Genomic DNA, 20,908 nt, shown 5'->3' on the forward strand with positions numbered 1-20,908 from the left:
AATTTAAAATTTAATTGTATAATTTCATTCTACATTCTAAGAATTTTTAGTCGATTTTTCAGTATTTTTAAATGAAGATAAGGATTCAATGTCATTATTTTGAGTAGTAGCTATATTTCATCATAACACTTGCATATATATTCTGAAAGAATTTAGTCTACTTCAAATTATTGACGTGCCTATTTTTTTTAGCAAGCATTTCATAATTTGTATTACACTTAAAAACAGCTCTTGTGATCCAAGCATAATGGATTCATTTTGAAAATGATCATTGACGACCTAAGCCTAATAATGGTTTAGTAAATCCAAAAGCCGTATGGAAATCGTTAATAATTGTTCTTGCATGTTGCATCTTCTGGTGCTACGCAATTTTTATCATAACCAAGATACTTTTGCTAGCTCTATCAAGGTTATTTTAAGGCTTAAGGCCCTATTGCAAAATGACTTAACCTTATTCATTTCTCCAATAATTAGTATTTGTTTATGTGTTTTAAGAAGTTTCGTATTGCTTAACGGAAATTATAAGAATAGGCAATTAGGATTTATTGCTAGCTCTGCCAACTTTTCTACCAATTGTAGATTTTCGAATACTAAATCAGAGTTTAAATCAAGGTTGATATATTGGTATTTCAATCATGGATATCAATTGGTTTAGAAGCGTGATAATTTAATTAGCATTAATCTTGCACTCCTTCATTACTTTTCCTATAATTCTTATTTTTAAACATGAATTTCATTGAATCAGATGGCACTTGAATTGTCCGCAATGAACTATTTGTGGATATTAGCGTAGTCGTCATTAATGCACTAACTTTAATTAAGTAATCTAATTTATTAAGAAATTGATATTATTTATATATCGATCTAAAGCGTCAATTAATAAAAAGAATTTTACCAGCAAAAAACAATTTTTTACTTATATATAACTCTGATTACATTGGTAAATGTAGTCCAGTTTCATCAATATTAGGATAATGCATTACTTATTTTGGGGGACATTATTGGCACAAGGCATTATATAAATCATTGACGAGGTGGAAATGTTAAGTATGAAAATAGGTAATTTGCTTAGATTGAATTAAAATCAATAATTAAAGTCGTAGGAATTCGAATCAGAAAGAAAGTAAGAAAAAAAGTCAATATCAATATTACACTAGTATATCGTATAGGCGTCTATAAACGATATCGAACATTGTCTATCTAGAAATCATAGAACAAGATCAAATAAAAAAGTTTTTCCATATAGTCAAGACCATTCGTTTATCTTATAGAACATTTATGACCATTAATATAATTTATAAATTTGGATATATAACAATTATCTGCATTGAAAAGGAAAAAAAATTTCTCTATTCAAGCATTGATCGCTAGGCGAGCATTTCAGAACAACATATCCTCAGCAATTTTAACTCTAGCATAAACTTGCGGTGTTATAAATTACTGTTGGGCCTATAATACAAACAATTTGGAAATATCTTTTAGTGGAATGGATGGAGTATATATGAGTTAACAAATTATTTCCGCTGATACGGGTTCGGTTTTGTAGTTTGCTGGATAGATGAAGCTCCAGAGAGGCTAGGGCGATCAACATAGGTCTTTTTTGGATCGAAAGTAGATATGGGAGCATCGGCTCTTGTACGAGAATTAGCTATTAAATTCTTGTATGGATTGGGCTTGTGCGATACCTATAATTTTATATCAAGAATATTCTATATATTACTTTTCTGATCATTAGCGGTGGGGATAAGCATTAATCCTCATGGAAGTTAAAAAGAATGAAGATTTTTTCAAGCCTAAATAACTGTCGTCTTAAATGAAATTTTGAGATTTTATGCTGTGCTCTAAAGGTACAAGCTAAAGATTTAGTTCTATGAGTAATTAGAATAAAGTTTAAGATTTTATTGTAAACTCTATTGTAAACGTACAAGTTAAAGATTTAGTTCTATGCAGGTACTGCAATAAACTTAGTTTAAGAAATGTATACTGCAATTATCTCACTGGTATAGGTAGCAAATGAGAGTTTTGGAAACAGCAGACGTACATTCAATAGAGAGTAAATGCTTTCGTTACTTGGACTCCTTATCATATCACTCATTGACGGAGATATCTGGCTCGAAGGTAGTGAAGTCTTTTTATAACCGTATGTTGGACCGCTAGAATCTGAGGATGTTGACGCATTTTCCATCGATTTTTGTAGAGCAAGTACAAATGCGTCAGCGCTTTGTTCATCGAGTTGTTCATCCACTTTTTGCGAATTAGATGGTTCGCTTGTTTTACTACTTTCGATATTGATGTTGGCCATTTCTTGTTGTAATTTATCATCCAATGATCGGAGCCTGAAATATTTTATAGAAAAAATTAATATGCACCTATTTTGTCGGTAGTGGATATATGATTTCTTGTTGTGGAACTTTAATGCACTAATAAAGTCCGTGCAGATATTATGGATTAACTGTAATATATAATATGTAACAGAGAATATATAATGTAATGCAAATATTGCATCTAATATAATATATTTTACCGGTAGTGGACACATGATTTCTTGTCATGAAACTTTATTACACTAGTACAGTTCTAGCAGATATTATGAAATAAATGTATTTAATATGGCTATCCTGACACTAGACAATGGTGGAAGTTATCGCTTTATTTTGCTGAAATACTTACTGTTCCATAGCTATATTTTGATCCGTACTAGAACTTGCATCGCCCTTTGATCGATTAGGTAGATCAATCTTATTCTTTCCTTTATATTTTATATCATTGCTATCTTGATCCTAAACATTATTTTTGATCGTGATAGTGTTAGTATTAGCCAATCATCTACGGTACATTTCTCAGTTTGCAAGTTAATAGGAATTGAACTTACGGAAACGGCAACATAGGGATTATCGTGAGCACCACCAATATCAGTGCTATTGCTTTGGTCGCGGTCGCCTTCCTCATAGATTCCTTTCCTACGATAAGAACGGGATGAGTCAAGTCCCTGAGCGATGGCATCATGTAGTGGGCTATTGCCAAGTAAACCAGCGATGATAATCAAACCAGCTCCTGTTGAAAATAATAGGACATAAATTAGCTGAGGTATTAGCAAGTCCATTTTAATAGCTAAATTCTCTAATAGTATAAGGTGCTGGAAATGAAATATTTTTAATGAAATGGTTTATAAGGAATAAATCAATTGCTAAAATGATTTAAAAGAAATAAATCGATTATTTCTGTCCTATAATATAGGATCAAAAGCTAGGAAATACGAGTGTGTATAGAATGACTTTAGGATACTGTATTTGGATGATAAGATGACGATACTTACCGACAAGTGTAACTATGAATGACCAGGTTGCCCATTTTCTTTCTCGTAGAATGAAATATTCTTCCACTGCTGTTACTGCAGGGATTAAAACGAGTAAACCATCGGTATTAATTGGACCTAAAGATTATCATACGAATATATTTAGTAAAGAGCCCAATCAGCAATTCCCTGCATTTTACATCCTTTATTCCATGACATTCAATTTCTGTTGTGACTGAAAACTGACCTATTTGGCGATATAAGGCATATCTAGCCAATGCTGCTAGGAATGCTAATAGTACTCCGGCATAAATAAATCCAATAAGTCCCAGGATATCGTTAGTGGCCATGCTAATTTCCTGTAATATTAGATAATATTACAATATTATCGTATGTAATAAATGCAAGTAACGTATCAGTTTAGTTTACATTATTGCAATCTATTTTATAATTTTTTTTTCCATTGCATTCCTTAAATGCTAAGCTATCCAATTTTCAAATTGGACATTAGTACGACATAATTTTGAGATATCTGCATTATGGTATATCATACTGGTGAAATCTGAATTGCTAATTGCCATGTAAATAATTGTGCGCAATTCCATGCCGCACAAAATTCTTGATTAGCTAAATTAATTTTGAGAACTATATAAAGTAAATCATCATCATTAAAAAGATAGATTTACGCTGTATAATTTTCAAATCGGGTATGGTAAGGCATATTTTCATGGGCATCTACATTATATTATACCGTATCGTAATGGAATCTAAATTACTAAGTATCATGTAAAATCATTTTATAATAATTCCATGCCACACAAAATTTACGTTAAATTAAATTCTCATTATTGAAAAATTCAATATAGGTTTAGGGTATTTTTAATAGACAGCACGGCATAGTAGTGGGTTTCTGATATATCCTAGCCTTTGTTCATTGTAGCCATGATCAAACTTACAAGTGGAAATCCGGACAGTCCATTCAGCCCTGCCCAAAGGGAAATACCAGTAATGGTTCCTATAACTTGCATTAATGCACCACCGACCGTGTAATGAATCATTTTACCATATCGTTTCCAGAGTACTAAAAGAAAGGAATGAAGTGATATAGTGTGCTTTTGAGTACTAATGCACTGTTAAAGTTGAGTCTATAATTTAGCTAGGAAAAAGTTAGTCTGACGATAGTAGTAGAAGACAGATTTACGAGAATTGAAATTAAACAGGTAGCTGTGAATATTGTAATGTTGAATTGCGTCTATAATTTAGCCGGAAAGTGAGTAAACTTGAGCACGGCAATAGGTGATGGATTAAAAGTGATCGAAATAAAATAATTTACTTTGAATACTATTAAACTGATGACATGGTGTCCATAACTTACTGGGGGATAAGTTAGTTTAATGATAGTATTCAACGCTATTATTTGATCGAAATGAAATTGTTAACTTTAAATAGCGCTACACTGTTGAATTTGTGGCCCTTAATTAGTGGAGAAAACGTTTGTTTGAGGGCAGTAGTAGAAGATGAATTTAATAAGATTGAAATGAAATTATTAACTATTAAATAGTGTTACACTGTTGAAGTCCACAACTTAACTAGGGAAAAAGTTCGTTTAAGGGAGGTGATAGAAGATAGATTAATAGGATTAAATCATTCTAAATATCAATAACTAGTCTAAATAGATTTCTTACGGGGAAGGTAGTTTTAGCCTATTTCTAAGTCTAGTATGTTAACCTACCTGCGCTAACTGACCACGAGAGAGAGCCAAGGAAGCAGAATCCTAACGCCATAAAATAAAATAACGGGTCTTTGCCGCATGCTTCCGTATAGCTGCTTTTAATACATGTTAATATCGCTGGAGGTAAGACTTGCGAATTGCAAGTGCAATTATAGGTAATCATTTCGTAAATTGTTGGCGTAACAGTCGCACCAACGCCAATAAATCCTATTAGTATTACTAAACTTCGTAGGACTGTCGTTATTGCTGATGTTTTCTATTTAAATGAATAAGAAAATGAAATGAATTCTTTTAGTAAAGTTTCTTTCAGGTATGAATTAGTTAATATTGTTTTACTGTGGAGTACAGTAAATGTAGTAATGATGCTTTTCTACACATTGCTGAGAAGCAGAAGTAGAGTTTTGAACACAAGTTTTAACATAAATATATATGTAGGTGTAGTTTGGAATAGACCATTTCTTCCGAAACTTTCTACAAGTAATGATGAAATAGAGAGCTTTCTAGCAAGATTGAATGATAGATTGTTTTCTTACTATTACAGAGAAATAAGATGTAGAATTCTCAAAGATTCTTACGCAGCTTGCTAAATGAGTTAAATTTTAGTAGATTGAATTCAATGTAAATTGGACCGAAATTGTACTAAATCAGGTCTAAATAGAGCATTCCGCAAGCTCTTGAAAGTAATACGAGTGCAAGTATCATTTCCTAATTAGATCTCGACTTTATTAGCTGCAAAGCGAGTGCAAGTCACAAGTTAATGTTAAAACTGCGTTACAAAAAGTAAAAAAAATTTAAAATTTAGTGCTACGAAAAGATTAAAGGCGGCAATATTCTACCTAATCCACCCCACATTAGAAATAGGCCAAAACGTAGACAGAGTCTTATGAAGATATTCGGTAACCTTTGAAATAAGACTTTGAATTTGTTGTGTAAATTAGTGTTATGGATCTAATACGTCACTAATGGCAGTTGGATATCAAATTGAAGGGGAACTTTGGGAACTCTAATAAAATGGTTGTCTTTTATGTAATCATACAATAAATTATACCAGCCTTGCTAAAGATATTTGAATTGTATATCATGACAGTTTTTAAGAGTCTTCTAAATCAGTTTCTTAGAAGTAGTTTTACTATTATTATTAAACCTTAAGAAATGTCACAAACTGAAAGCTACCGAAAGTATTTGATAGAAGTGGATGTTTCCGGCCTTTATGACCATTTTTAATCTTTTATATGTACGTGATTGATCCATAAAGACAATTTACAGTGACGTTGTAGACATTTTCCACTTTCTTCGTGAAAGTTTATCAAGTATGACAATTACTCTTACAACTTTCACTCCTTCGAGACAGTCTTTAAGGAGCGCATTTAGTATTGGATAATTAATACAGTATAGAATAAGGTTGATAGATAGGCCGTATTCAATATGGACTACTGTCCGTGTTGAAAAATCTCCGTCTAACTCCATGTTTACAGTAGATTGCACATAGAGTTAGTCAGAGGCAACGATCCTGCTTTCAAAGCCTTGATTTAAAAAATGAAACTACTTAGAAGATACAAAGAACTCTAATAAAGTGATAAAAATGTCTGTAATCCATTCTGCCATCACAACCGAAAGAAAATAGGACAAAGGGTGATGTTCTTGTTATTACCGATGGATGAGAAATGTAAATGTTACTTAGTGAATTAGTATAGGAAGCCATAACACATGTGCTAGAATGATTAAACAGAAACACTTTCTTTTATCGAATGAATACTGTTTCAGTACTTGACTATTATTAAGGGATAAAGACAAAATTTTTCCAGCCTTATTCGTCTATTTGATCTACGCTATCCGCGTCATGATAAACTGGGATAAAAATTAGCCTTATCCTTTAATTATTACAGTTGATTCTAATCCATAAAAAAATCATAACTTATTCTTTTATCAGTTATTTGCATATTCTTCAGATCTAGCTTGAACAATCAATTCTTCTCGAATAATATTAGAAAGCACTATATATGTGTTAGTAATCATCAATGGAGCCACTTTCTTCTGTCTAAAGAATATTACTTCAATGCTTGACTGTTCTTGGATATCGCAAACTGGGATAAAAATTAGTAAACTAGTTTACTAATTTTTATCCAGTATTTGGCTATCAATAAGTAATCGCGGATAAAAAAACCAATTAAATTTTACTGTAAACCTTACTAGCGCAATACGGAAATACATGGGAGTGCTTTTCAATAACTATGTGCTGTAATAAATTAGGTATATTGAATCTATTTTTTCACCGTAGGGTCAAAAATAAGGAAAGTTTGTACCCCATGGATAGAGATTTATTGAGAGGAATCAATTGAGTATATTCTTCAATCCTAACTTGATCCCTATTATGCCTTAAAGCAATCTTTTTCCAAGGATGAATTATTGCAAATTGTGACTGTATTAAGTTTTGCGAGCAAAGTCTTTAGTAGACTTGTGGGCATTATTGAAGAACGCTTAGCGACCGTATCGATCATCGGCCAATGATACGTTATAAGAACACTCTATCTTGCTTTTTAACTCTGACCGTGGGACAAGTTGATTTTTGAGTCAAACTGGGCTAATTGACAACTTCGTTTACTTCCGGGAGACAATTTTTGTACATGGAACAACTAGGGCACCATTCTATAATTACCAATAGATTTAATGACAGGACGTTGCCCATTCAACAACACACCTATCTTGCATAACTTTCATGTCCAAAACGTAAATTAACCGTTATTGTAACCATCCTAATTAATTTACAGTATGTTGCAAAGTGGAATCAAATCTAAAATTATGGTTGGCCAAAGGCAATTCTAAACATATCGATCCTATTCCTATTGACATAAGCTCTTATTGATTGAATAGAAAGTAGGCAAGAAATCAACCCTGTTGATTACAGACGACATCCTAATGCATGAATTTTCCATACTAAAGGAGCAAATTAAGCACTATATAGCTTGATAATGGATAAAATGAAACATAGTTCAGCTTGAAACTAGACCAATTTTAAATTGTATCAGTAAAATTAATTAGGCGTAAAAAATAAAGAGAAAAATTGCAAAATTGGTGTTTCAACCCCAATGCTATTTGAGACTAGTCAAATAAATGTCAAGAATAATGCCTTATGATAGTCAGTTGAAAATTATCAAGTGAAAAATGATGGAGAAGTAGATGAATAATGGATTTAAATTCTTATATCCTTCGCGTCTGATGAAAGGATCGCTTAAGCAATTATTGCACTAAATTTGGATGTAAATTTCCATGTATCGACAACTATAATTAGCTCAGTTATACATTAATAGAAAAGATAGAATTGAAAAAATCAAATAGAACATTCATGAATACATACAGCTTCTATCTGAAAGCGGCATAAGAGCGTATACTTGGGTCAGTTGTTTATCAAATTTTGATCGTTTCGTTCAGAATATAAGCTATCATTTTATGTTTTAGTGGACCATTTAAACTATATATAAAACTAGATAGGTTATAATTTATTACCTGCACACATGGAAATCGATCGAATAGAGCCGTCCAAAATGGAACTAAAGCCATAAAAGCGCCAGGAACAATAGGTGGTACCCATTTAATTGCGTAAAGAAACAGAAATGATGGTGCGGCAACATGGAATAGACCCAATCCAATCATTTTGAGATAATTATAAGGATTTAATAATGTTCGTCTTATAATTATGCTATTTTTTGCTCGGAAAGTTATAAAAAATAAAGCGACAAGAATAAATGCAATAGAGCTGAAAGAAGACGAAAAAGTAACCAAAATGGCTGGATGAGGAAATTTTCTTAGAGCGTATTGTAACAAAAGTGGCGCTGTGCTATAGGTCAAGGCTACACTAATAGCCATAATAATCCACTCAATCTTCATAATGATGATGAATTAATGTCTTTCCTACTACGGATAGAGATTAAGCATTAAAATGAAGAAATGGTTTAAATTGTAATATCCGACAACCATCAACCGTCAATTCTAGACCTGCTGGAAATGAATCATGCCACTTACCTATAATAAAATGGCTCTTCAACTTCAAGTAGATATTACTAATTTATAAGCTAAAAATAAGATGGAAAAATCAATTTTGGAGCCATATAGCGGCTACTATATTATCAAAGTAGAATTAATATAGATAGTTTATGATTCTTAACAGTGGATTTGCCTACCTACTAACTTTCTGACTACAAATGAGAACTAGTTGTAGTTGTAGTCGAAAAGTCGGTTTGGGGTTAGCATGTATAGTTACTAGGTCTTGTCTATCGATAAACTAATTTTCTACTATATCAAAGTAACATCGGATGACAGTATTATTTGTACTGTCGATTTGGGAGTTAATTGATCTTTCAAACTAAATAATGCTAAACCATAGACGTGAAAGTTGATACAACAATGGAAGAGCAGCAGTTTGCTTATGCCTTTCTATAGTGTGTAATAATTCCAAAACTAGAATACGACTGAAACCTTACTTTATTAACTATATTATCCTAGGGTGACATTGGAACAACTTGGTTTTATTGCAATATTTTCAGTATATTCGCTATTCATTAGCTATTGTTCACCTACTGTTGTTTCAATTTTATTTACCATCAAATACAATAATTGTAGGGCTATAGCTAAACAATTCTACTTACATACGTGATCTAATGATTGATAGTTGGAATAATTTCGTCATATATTAATGTTGTTATAAAATGGGCGTCTATTCTCCACGCCCGTTACTGTCGTTGACATTGTTGTTATCTAGAGCTGGATACAGGGCGTAACAGCTATATTTTATTGACCAACATGATTGAACTTTTAGATACTCTTCTTCCTTTGAGGTGTTAACTACAAAGAGTTACACTATCTTAATGCTATGATTCCTTTACTGTAGTGTGAAATAGGACTGTTTTCAACGCTATACTTGATTTACTATCGTCACGTATTAAGATCTCACCATAATTGGATTCTTTCCATATCCCTCCCCTTCTTTTCTTTCCCAATTTCTTTCGGGAGTTAGATACCGTCATCATTCAATTTACATCGCATGTTGCATGATATTAGAAGACAAATGTCAACAAATGCTCTTAAATTGAGATGACTTAGTATCTAAGAACAAAAAAGCAACTGTTGTAATCAACATCTTTTTTCTTCGTCCTTTCAAACAGATCTATTACTTGAAATCAATCAATGGAGTAGGGGGTAATATCGTTTTTACGCGTGTTCTTTTCTATTTTTAGTTCCCATATAAATAGGTAAGGTAGAATATCAAATTGAATTAAGATGAAAGGGATGGAATGAAATAAGTGGCAGTTCAAGAATATCATTACCGGCATAGAAATTAGCTATCTAAAGATAAAAAGTAGACGGTCCTTATAAAAGGATGAAATCATAAACTAAAGTTATACGTATAACACATGATTCATCTGACCTAGTTAAAGCCTTCTGCTGTAATTTATTCATTTAAAGTTTAATCATGGGCGCTGTACAGATGTATGAGTTATTAATTCACCAAATTAAATAGACTATGCAGTAGACTATATATTGGTCAAGGTTATTATTCTATGTTAACCAACATAGGAATAAATTTTTAACAGATTGAATGAAAATTATCCAGGCTAGGACTATGATGGTCTATTGTTACCGTTGTCTATCAAATCATTTCCATAACTCTTTGATGATAACTATTACTACATTGTAAAGTCTGCTACTTGATATGTCAAATTACAGAATCGGTAATCAATAGAATGTGGACCAATCTACTATTGCAACCTCAGATTTTATTCATACCTTAAATTAAATTATCCAAACTATTTAAATTGCCTATTGAAAGTTTCTCCAACTGCAAACTGCTTTGATAACTAAAAAATACTACATCCCATAGATTGTAGTCTACAGACTCCTATTTCGGTACAAGTGGTTAGAATAAATCACATATGTAACATTGTTGTCTTTTCATATTATTAATGCAAATGGTATATTATGTCATATCCAGTCGTTAGCTTCTCAATTAACCCTTTGTCATATATGCGACTGTTTTCCATATCAAGTAATACTAAAGCAAATGAATATTTACATTACGATCTTGTCATCGAATAAATGAATTTTATTAAAATCCAATTACAGTTGCACGGTAGTAAAACGAGGCATACTTGTATGACGCTTAAAAAGTATCTATAGACCTTTTCGATTCCAATGAATTTTGCCAAAATTCAATCTTACTATTTATTCGGTATACCGTAATAATTACGGAAGCTTACGTAAATGTAACATAAATACTCTCTAGCAGTACAATATCTATCTACATACTGTATTAAATCTGTCAAAGATTCGATAATTGTTTCTTTTTAATTCGAGTAGTTAACTGGGAGGCTTAAAAGTTTATTCATTTTAACTATTTTCAATGGTCACTCTATGCGCATTTCCTTCTTGTTATTTGCTACCAAAGTATAGTATTTCCGATAGTTTTTAACGTATTTATAACCTACATTACATTAACGCATAACTACTGTATTGTAATTATAGCTATTAATACTCTCATATTAACTAAATATGATTATTAAAGTGTTCGTAATTTCTGTTTATGCACGAAATAATACGTTTACGGTTTATCTCGTCGCACTGGATCATGATTGCACTGTAGCGTGTTTCCAGTTACAAGTATTTACACTTCTGCACGTAAATGCCAATATTGCGGTCAAATTTGGTAAACGTAATGATATTGTAACAATCAACTTCAGTACATTTAAGTGACAACAGATGTAGGTACATAATTTTGATTTTATTTTCAGAAAATAAAAAAGCTGTTCTCAAATGTTATTGACCAAATTTTGCTAATATTACATAAGATAAACTGTGATTATAGAAGATAAACTTCATATTATTTTTCCTTAAGAACTACGTGAAAAAAAGTAACGTTACCAAATCATATAGTCAGATACTTAAAATTTTTACTTATAGTGCAAGGCGGATCAATTCGAGAACAGTAACTTTACGGAAGCGCTAAAATTTTTTCGCAATAACAAATGTTAATTTTTTTAATACTCAGAAACTGCTACGATTGTGGGATAGCCATTTTGTATCATCTAATAAAGAAATTTTTACATTCGGTTAATTATCGAGCTATTTCGTTTGCTTTGAACCTTTAGCAGTCAAAAGTCTTCGCTATCATGCACTAAAGAAAATTTGACAACTCGATAACCTGGTTACGAAATATTCTATAGTCTAATAAGATTAATGCTAGGTAATTTGAAAAATGAATTGTTAGGGTTTTGTTGCTAAAACGGTCATGATATCGAGGTATATTGTGGTAAGATTGGGTGAATCACATCCATTTAATAAATCCAGGAGACAGGTATCCATTGCGGAGTTATTTGAGTTTGATCTACAGCAGATATTAGTTCAGATACTGTTGCTTCGACATTTTCATGATGAAGAATTAAATCAAAATAGTGCTGGAATTGACTTTCAATTTTCTGTGAATCACGAATGATACGGGTGATCATTTCATCCTAAATATCATGAATTCATATCGAAACAATATAAATGACATTCAATCGACAAGAATTATACGCTGCAACATCCATACACAATACTCGCACATAATAAAAATAGGTAACTTACCGACTTTCCTTTCTTAGAAAATACGGATACATCGCAAAGTGAGCCTAATTGATCAAATGATGGCGGCGAAATAAACACAACATATGGCAGGAATTCTTTATTACGGAGTACTTTCAAAGCCTATGAAGTAACAAGCCACGTAGACCTTTAAACTAAAATAAAAGCAACTAAATCAATCTTGACTAAAATACAATGAAAACACGTTATAAAATACCGATGGTTCAACATCTATAACGGCAATTTTTCCATTTTCATGAACCGTTCGGACGGCGTCATAACTGATACCAAAATATTCAACTTGGTTTTTTTCCACTTCAAAGGATCGGTATTCTAGATATTCTCTATCTTCAATTTTTCGGAGCATGTCAGGTTTAGACAAAAAGTTAAAATTTTTACCAGGTGTTTCGCCCATTCTTGGTAGCCTTGTAGTATCTGTAACAAAATCCAGATTTACAATTATTATCATTCGTGTAAAGAAAAATTCTGTTGACTACAAGGAATTTACCGATTGCAGGACTAGCAAATTTGATCGGACTTGACTTTATTAATTGCGTCTTAACTTGCCGTTTGCCTACGCCATTTGCACCTGCAACGATCAATCGCAAAATTGAGCGTACCAAAGCGTAAACACAACAATTAATGTTTACTCGTAGTACATAGACAAAAAATTGTTTACAACTTGTACTTACCGAGTAATACTATAGTTTTTCTCTTACAAAGATTAACTTGCATAACTTCTTCGTATGATGGAATATCAAATACATCAAAGTCTAAAAAAGTCATATAGAATCTTAGCGTACTTTATAGTGGAAAGGTGTCAAAATCAATAGTATTATAACCTGAACTTCTGTCTGCCTCGTACGTTTCTTTACTATGCTTCTTTTTATTAAGAAAATTATTCAGCCAAGCTGTACAAGAACACGGAATAAAATTATAATTGTTTGATTCTAAATATTTTTAGGAACTAGGAACATTACATGATAGCAATACATACAATGAGAATTTTTCTTCGATGTAGGGCGGCAATAGGTCCACTCGCGCAAATCAGGACAGGGAATTAAGCCAACGCTTTCTGGATTATTGATATGCCTAGCCTATGATGTGATGTTCACAGTTCATATTAGACTTTGGTGAGAATCTAAGAATACAGATAGCATGTACTGCATACTCGTATATTAGAAGAACATTACCTGCCACCACTTTGTGTCATCAGTATTGACTACTTCTAGGATATTACCAATTGTAAAGGATAAACCCAAGTGTTGGCAAGGCATTGAGTCATCATTGTCACCATTATATGTAAATTGGGATTTCAGGTAGCACTGATAACATGAATTAATAATTGTTATGTTGTAATAATTGGTAATTGGTAATAGTAAATGCTAAGAGAATAAATACCTGCACAGATTGTGGACTCTGACGCGTGGTAGGAATTATTTTGAATGATACCTTGCCTGATAAGCTGAGCTGTTCAGAATAAACAGATTATTCAGTACACAATTATGATTTGTAGAACCTCGAAGTGCTTTCATATATACAGGACCATCTATTTTAAAAGATTAAGTTAATAATGCAAATACCATAATTTGGCGCAATTTGCTGGGTGTAAGGTGAGAAACGACAATACCATTAATTTCTATAATTTCATCACCGATGTGGATCGTTCCTGTAAGATAATATCACGAAATGAATGTGATGGGCCAATAATTTAGGAAAACCGTAGATATTTTCAGCCTTACCTTGCTGATGTATGAAGCCATTGTGCATCACTCTAACTACATGACATCGTTTATCTTCGCGCATTTTCACCGTCATTCCCTGAGGAGTAATAGATGCTCGAATTTAATCGCATGCAAGAAATAAGATAAATTCTGAAATATTTACAAGAGGCTTAGTTTACTAACCAGTCGGGTGTTCGGTGACTTGTCAAATTCAACTAAGCGCACAAAAATCTTATCAGAGTCATCAAAGCTAACAGTGCTATTATTTTGGGGTAAATCAGCGTCACTATCATAGTTATTTGATATTTTATCCATACACCACAGAAGACCCTGCAATAGATTTCGAAATAAACAGTTAACTATACGTGGATATACCATTACTAGAGTGCAGTATTTCGTGACTAGATACTGGAGATACTGCAGATGAGTATTAATTATGAATAATGTTACCGAAAAATGTGGCTTTGACAATATTTTTAAGAGTTCATCTTTTTCAGGCACTTCGACTTGAGATCCATTACAATCTTCCATTACCTAAATATACAATAGATGCTAGCCTTCAGTACTCTGTTATTCCAAATAATATTATTGGGTTCTATCTTACCTTTGATATAACATCACCCTTATCTATATTTTCTTCAACAGTTAGGGGCTCATGCAACTTATCATAGATCTATTGAAATCATTTAAAGTATTACGTAATCTTAAAATTTTATGCATAGAAGCAAAGCCAATAAATTGTTTATTCTACCTTCAAGTAAGCCTTAATCTGTGGATTAGATAAGACGCTCTTTAGGACACTAAAATTTTCAATACTTGCACCGGATAGCTGGTGTATCTCGGCTAACGACTCAAATAAGTTCTCGGAGAGCTCTGCATAGGATAAGAATTAGAAGTGACTAAATTTAGTGTTTAATTACAGGAATTGCATACACATTACGAGCGTATAGAACTAATAGATGGTTATGGTTATACCTGATACAGTCATTGTATCAATGGAGCAGTTGACTTGATATTTCTAAGTAATTAAACAGATTGTTACGTAATTATCCATCATGGCTTAAGGTTTATTAGCCACAAAAAGATCCAACGCAAGTACTTTCGCTTAAAAGTAGACCTTACATTTTCGTCTTCTTTATCTTCTACCGCTCCAGTTTTGACGGAAACAGCATTACTGACATATTTCTGTGAATTAATACAAAATATCATAGTGTTACCGATCACTACATATATACCGTAGAATTTGCCTTATATCAATTATAGTTAGGTTATTACGTACCTTAAATCTTCTACTATTATTAAATTTTATCATTTCATTTACACTTTCTTGAAGATGAGTTTTTGAGCAATTTTTGAAGTTCTAATTAAAAGTTTTAATATATGTCATTTCTAAGCGATAAGCAGTCAACAATTAACAATTAAAAGCAATATGTAATACCCTAATGAATGGATGTTGAAGAGCTTCAGCAGCTGTTACTCTTTCATTAGTATCATATTTCAGCAAGCAACTTAAAAGATCTTTAGCGTCATCCGAGATAATATCCCATACGGGTGCATTATTCTAAAATCAAATATAAACAAATTATAATCAATGGACTTCTTTATTATCTCAACATTGGACAAAAAAATTATTGTAGAACTGTCATAAGGATATTATGATCCTGTAAGGATTTTAACGTTTTGGATGATATCTTACTCTATCCAATAATTATTTAATATGTCACTGTATCTCATCATTAGCAATAATGAAATCTCGATGTTGTAATATTACCACTGCATGTTACTTACTTCTGGGATGCCACATTCGATAGTTTCATAAAGTGCATCACCACTACCATTAAAGGGTAATGTTCCACCCAATAAGAGGAAGAATAAAACGCCTGTTACAAAGTGTAACGTCAGTTACGATAAGAATTAATAATTTCCATCCTAAGTTGTCAAAATGTCATAATGAATCGCTTACCAACGCTCCAAATGTCCACTTCTTTGCCGTAACTCAGCCTCAGTACCACTTCTGGAGCCATGAAATGAGGGGTTCCTATACGACCTGAATGGTATGAGATGAAACATAGAAAAACCTTACAGTCCAATCAGAAAACAACCATTAAATATTTCTTTTATCAAAAAATTACCAGGAGTACATAATTCGTCATCTTTCAGCTGCACTGCAATTCCAAAATCATTTAATTTGACTGGCGATTTTGTATTTTGAAAGGCCATCAAGATGTTTTGTGGCTATAAAATAGGGAATAAATGGTTAGCTGCAATAGTTATCAAATGTAACACAAACATGTGATGAATTTTTCTGACAACTTGACAGTATTCTATGCGAGAAATAAAAGCACCTTGATATCACGATGTACAATATTCCGTTCGTGGCAGTAATTCACTGCTTCCAAGATAAGTTTCATGAAGTAACTGTAATTGAGTGAGATTACACGGCGATAAGTAGTGTAAAATGCAATCAAGCTTATAGTACGTGTTCGTTGTAAATACTTTAGCCTTGTATATATATACCTTATAACACTTTCACAGTAAGAATATCCATCATTTGCACGTGATGTAATCTCATAACAGATATCTTCTCCTTCCATGCTAAAATAAATAAGCAGAAACATAAGATCAAATTAAGAATATTCATTATTCACACCAGATATCTTTCTATTTTTATGTTAAAGGAATTGATATGGGTAGAAGGCCGAATTCTCATCATATTTACACACTCAATAAGCTTAGCACAATGTAATATGTAATGATTAAAATGAAAATAGCAAATTTGAGTACTTACTGTTCAAAAATCATGAACATTTTCCCTGACATGTAATAGCTGTCGATCATTTCCACTAATAAAAAAAGAATTTGATCTTTAAAATTTCTGCGATAAAAGTTGTTTACTCAACAGGATAAATTCAGGCACCTCTATATGTGTAATGTCGCTATTCGTATCAACTATATTGAACAAGTTGTAACATAACGAAATTTTTTAAATTAATTTTCTTGACTAGATTATGAATAAGCTATTTTGAAAGAGTTTATCTCTTACCGATATATGGATGTTTCAATTGCAAGTGAATCTCCGCTTCATGTAATAAGTCTGTTATTAGTAATTGATACAACGGTAGATCAGTATATCATTCATTCCCCAAATTTTAATTTAACAAAACATGATATAAGATGGCATAAATCATGGTATCAGTAATAGTAAATTTGAAATGTTAAAGATTTCAATTAATCATATCTAGACTAAAATTAGTGATACAGATTTCTTAGGCAATCATCGCCTAAATCTCATATAACAAAATCACGATCAGCAGGTGGCAGAGTGCTGAATGATTAGTTATATATCATCAATAGTTAGATAGGGTACACTATCGATCCTATTCCAGCCTATGCCTTGCTTCAATGTGCATTATTACAGCATAGGAGTTTTCCACTGATTAATAATGCTATTCTTAAACATTGTAGACTAGAATACTATTTTTCTAGAGATTCTACAGCATGTTTAGCTCATTGATTCAACATTCTCTTTGTTTGAGGTTAGGATATTTGCATAAAAGCTTATATAATTGATCAATTAACAGCTTTTATCATTTTTATTAAATTTCTGCAATAGTACCTCACATAACTTGGACGCTCCATAGCAGAGAAATGTTATTCTTTAATGAAGAATCAACGTCAAGCGAAAACGCATTTATTACAGTAGAGTAACCTAGTAACGTGAAACGATATCGATATCCTGGAGTGACCGTATACCAATGCGCATGTGCACCACCATGCAACGACTCTTCCTCTCAAGTGATGTGTATCAGGTATGCACTCTACTAACTTCTCTATAACGTTTCAAACATTACCCTGTATTGTGGTGAGAATCAGTTCAGCAGCATTACGTAGTTGCTTTGTATAATTAAGTATATAATAATCATCGTACCAATCCACTAGTGTACTACGCATACGGTACTTCGAAAGGCTAACCAAAATGACTCCCACCTGAGCAGCTACTTCAGCCTTTATGTTACGTTATGGGGTTTAATTAACGCGTGAGAACAAGCAATGTCAAGGTTAGACATGCCCAGCAGTAATTTGCCTTTTTTTTAGCAAAATAATATTAATGATGATTACAGTAGGAGTAATCGATTCTGTTTGCAGGCCAACTAGTGAGGTATTCGATTGTTGACGCTATAACTTTTGACGTCGTATTCATAGTGAGTTATTTTAATGAGTCACCTGATAAATATACCTGTGCAGATTAATATGGGTGTTTCCAGAGTAGTGTAGAGCTGGGAGTTTATTAAGTGTAATGCAAACTTTAAAGGGTTTCGATCCTGCCCTTTCAACATGTACATTATGGTTGTGGCCTTAATTAATTAATTTATATACGTATACGTATACTGGATAGTACGGGGACACGGTGGGTGATCAGTTGTGAAGTAAATTATGACCACAGAGTCCCCCTACTGGCGATTTCGTTGTGCTGAATCGTCAATACCAGATAAAATAATATAGCAAATTTTACATCAAATGCATTCATTCACTTGATCCCAAATTTTATTGCATTTGTCGCCGATCTCAAATAAAAATTATGTAGATGCAGTATTTCACAATGGTAATTGTTAACTTAAGATGTTTGATGTAGAGCAGGTACTTTTAGCACGTACATATACTAATGACTTGGATTGCAACTGGAGCAAATCTTATTACTGTAATGTTGGCCAAGAGGAATCATTTAGGACTCGGATTGTCGATGGCCGGATGGTGTAATCACTTTCTTCGATAAAATATCGTACTCGTATAGCAATCGCTTGATGGAGCAACCATATCATAAAGCAAACTACTGCATCAGATCTCTTCTCTCTTTTATCCATATGACGATATTTCTCAGTGGTGCTCTAAATGCGTCAATGAGGGAGTAGAAACCTACGGTTTCTAGTGTGTATGTTACGTAAGGAGGGGGCAAGTATAGTTGCAATACCATCGTATCGCTAGCTCTTCACGGGCCATTCTACAATAATGCACTATATGCTATCATAAAGTACAGTAGGCTACATTCACTACATCCCGGAAGATTGCGTATTGATAGTAGAGTACTAATGTATCTGCTTGTTATAGTCTGGTACAATTGGCTCACTACAATCGAATTACAAGTGATTTTATTACTCGATTATACTTGCTTACCTCCAGCATTGAGATCTAAATTTTCTTGTAACTTCAACAAATCAGTTACTTTGATTGCGCAGTTTCTCTTCGTTTCAACTTCTTGACCCAATTTGACCACACTAAATGCACCCCTAAATTTAGTCAAATACACTCATTCAGTAATTCAAGGAGATAATACTTTGACGCACTTTAGTTAAATGATGTCAATAATTACATAGAGGATCGTGGATAGAACTACATCAAGAAATATAATATTATCGACTATGCTGTGTCGTATGTTTTATCAATACAAATATCAAAATCCGATTATGATCAATACTATATTGCAACAACAAGTTTCAATAGGTTGTAGACTACGAGACCAATAGTCAATTTTATAGTTTACATGGTTAAAATTTTTGCTTTTCGTTTCCTTTGGCATTTGATTAGCATGATAAGCTCGTAAATGCCATTTACTAAATGGCAACAATGTAACACAGCTAATCTACAAGGAACTTGCTGGTAAATATAATACTGCGAAAAGAAGTCAAGTTTGCATGTAGTATTGTGTACTTATTGGTATGGCTATATAGATTATTGAATGTGTCGAATTGAAAGTGATTCATTCTGCGATGAAGAAACAACTTGTAAATTAATCAATTATAATCTGGCATAGCCACGCTGAAGGCACTACTACTATATCACTTGGCCTGGAAGGAACGACAATACGTATTACTCAATATTGAAAAGCATTCTACAGTAAGATAGCTACCGGCCGATGACTTTATCCGACAACTGAAAGCGTTGCCTGAATTCCTCCACCATCGTTTCTTCGAAGTCTTCTTCGAAACCATTCTCATTTCCTTCGAAACTTTCAGCCATTTCTAATGAAAACGACAGTACGTATCTATTTTATACGTAGGACCTAACCTTCGTCGACGGGAGGAGAGGTAGAAAAAAGTGAGAAGATAATATAATAAAAAAAAAATTATTATTTTGTGCTGTAGTTCCAAATGTTACGCGTGCGGACCGGTATGGTACGGTACGAGCAGCAGCATACTGTACAATCAGTACAGTAGAAGCAATCTTGACTGATAGTATCAACTGGATGAGCGACAGGGACTGGTCCGAGACTGTGCACTATGCGCAGTAGAGTGGCGTATGCTGTAAACACTTCGCCAGTCTGTAGTCCGTACCGAACAGTGAAGTGAAGTTCTGTAGTTGTTGAATCATGAGCTCAGAACGGTGTACAGTACAGTACGCCTACACGTACAGTACACTGTACTGTACACTGTACATTGTACATAGTGAAGTGTAAATAGACCTGAGAAAGGTTCGGTTCGGTTCAATACCTTTGTGATCTATGTCTGTGTTAAAGTACAGTATTAGTAACTTTCACACGCTTTATGTAAA

At 32.9% G+C, this 20,908-nt stretch overlaps 2 protein-coding genes across 2 annotated transcripts; both read right to left on the reverse strand.

Moving 5' to 3' along the window:
- Positions 1-1,514: 1,514 nt before the first annotated feature.
- Positions 1,515-5,879, reverse strand: TRIADDRAFT_55242 (uncharacterized protein; the record flags this gene model as incomplete). The annotated part of the gene is made up of 10 exons (XM_002111786.1): positions 1,515-1,685; positions 2,042-2,336; positions 2,671-2,780; positions 2,873-3,054; positions 3,317-3,433; positions 3,543-3,654; positions 4,252-4,376; positions 5,028-5,283; positions 5,561-5,610; positions 5,864-5,879. 10 exons carry the CDS (start codon positions 5,877-5,879, stop codon positions 1,515-1,517), a joined length of 1,434 nt encoding a protein of 477 aa, XP_002111822.1.
- Positions 5,880-12,352: 6,473 nt separating this feature from the next.
- On the reverse strand, positions 12,353-20,377 carry TRIADDRAFT_55243 (uncharacterized protein; the record flags this gene model as incomplete). The annotated part of the gene is made up of 28 exons (XM_002111787.1): positions 12,353-12,529; positions 12,642-12,761; positions 12,856-13,073; positions 13,147-13,227; positions 13,331-13,411; positions 13,481-13,549; positions 13,636-13,735; positions 13,832-13,963; positions 14,040-14,108; positions 14,222-14,307; positions 14,381-14,459; positions 14,546-14,692; positions 14,813-14,896; positions 14,967-15,035; positions 15,114-15,235; positions 15,338-15,380; positions 15,485-15,547; positions 15,642-15,722; positions 15,801-15,923; positions 16,151-16,242; positions 16,326-16,409; positions 16,495-16,597; positions 16,708-16,780; positions 16,880-16,957; positions 17,151-17,205; positions 17,406-17,456; positions 19,535-19,647; positions 20,268-20,377. 28 exons carry the CDS (start codon positions 20,375-20,377, stop codon positions 12,353-12,355), a joined length of 2,703 nt encoding a protein of 900 aa, XP_002111823.1.
- Between the last annotated feature and the right edge of the window lie 531 nt (positions 20,378-20,908).

The sequence above is a fragment of the Trichoplax adhaerens genome, genomic scaffold, assembly GCF_000150275.1.
Source record: "Trichoplax adhaerens TRIADscaffold_4 genomic scaffold, whole genome shotgun sequence".
Lineage (NCBI taxonomy): Eukaryota > Metazoa > Placozoa > Uniplacotomia > Trichoplacea > Trichoplacidae > Trichoplax > Trichoplax adhaerens.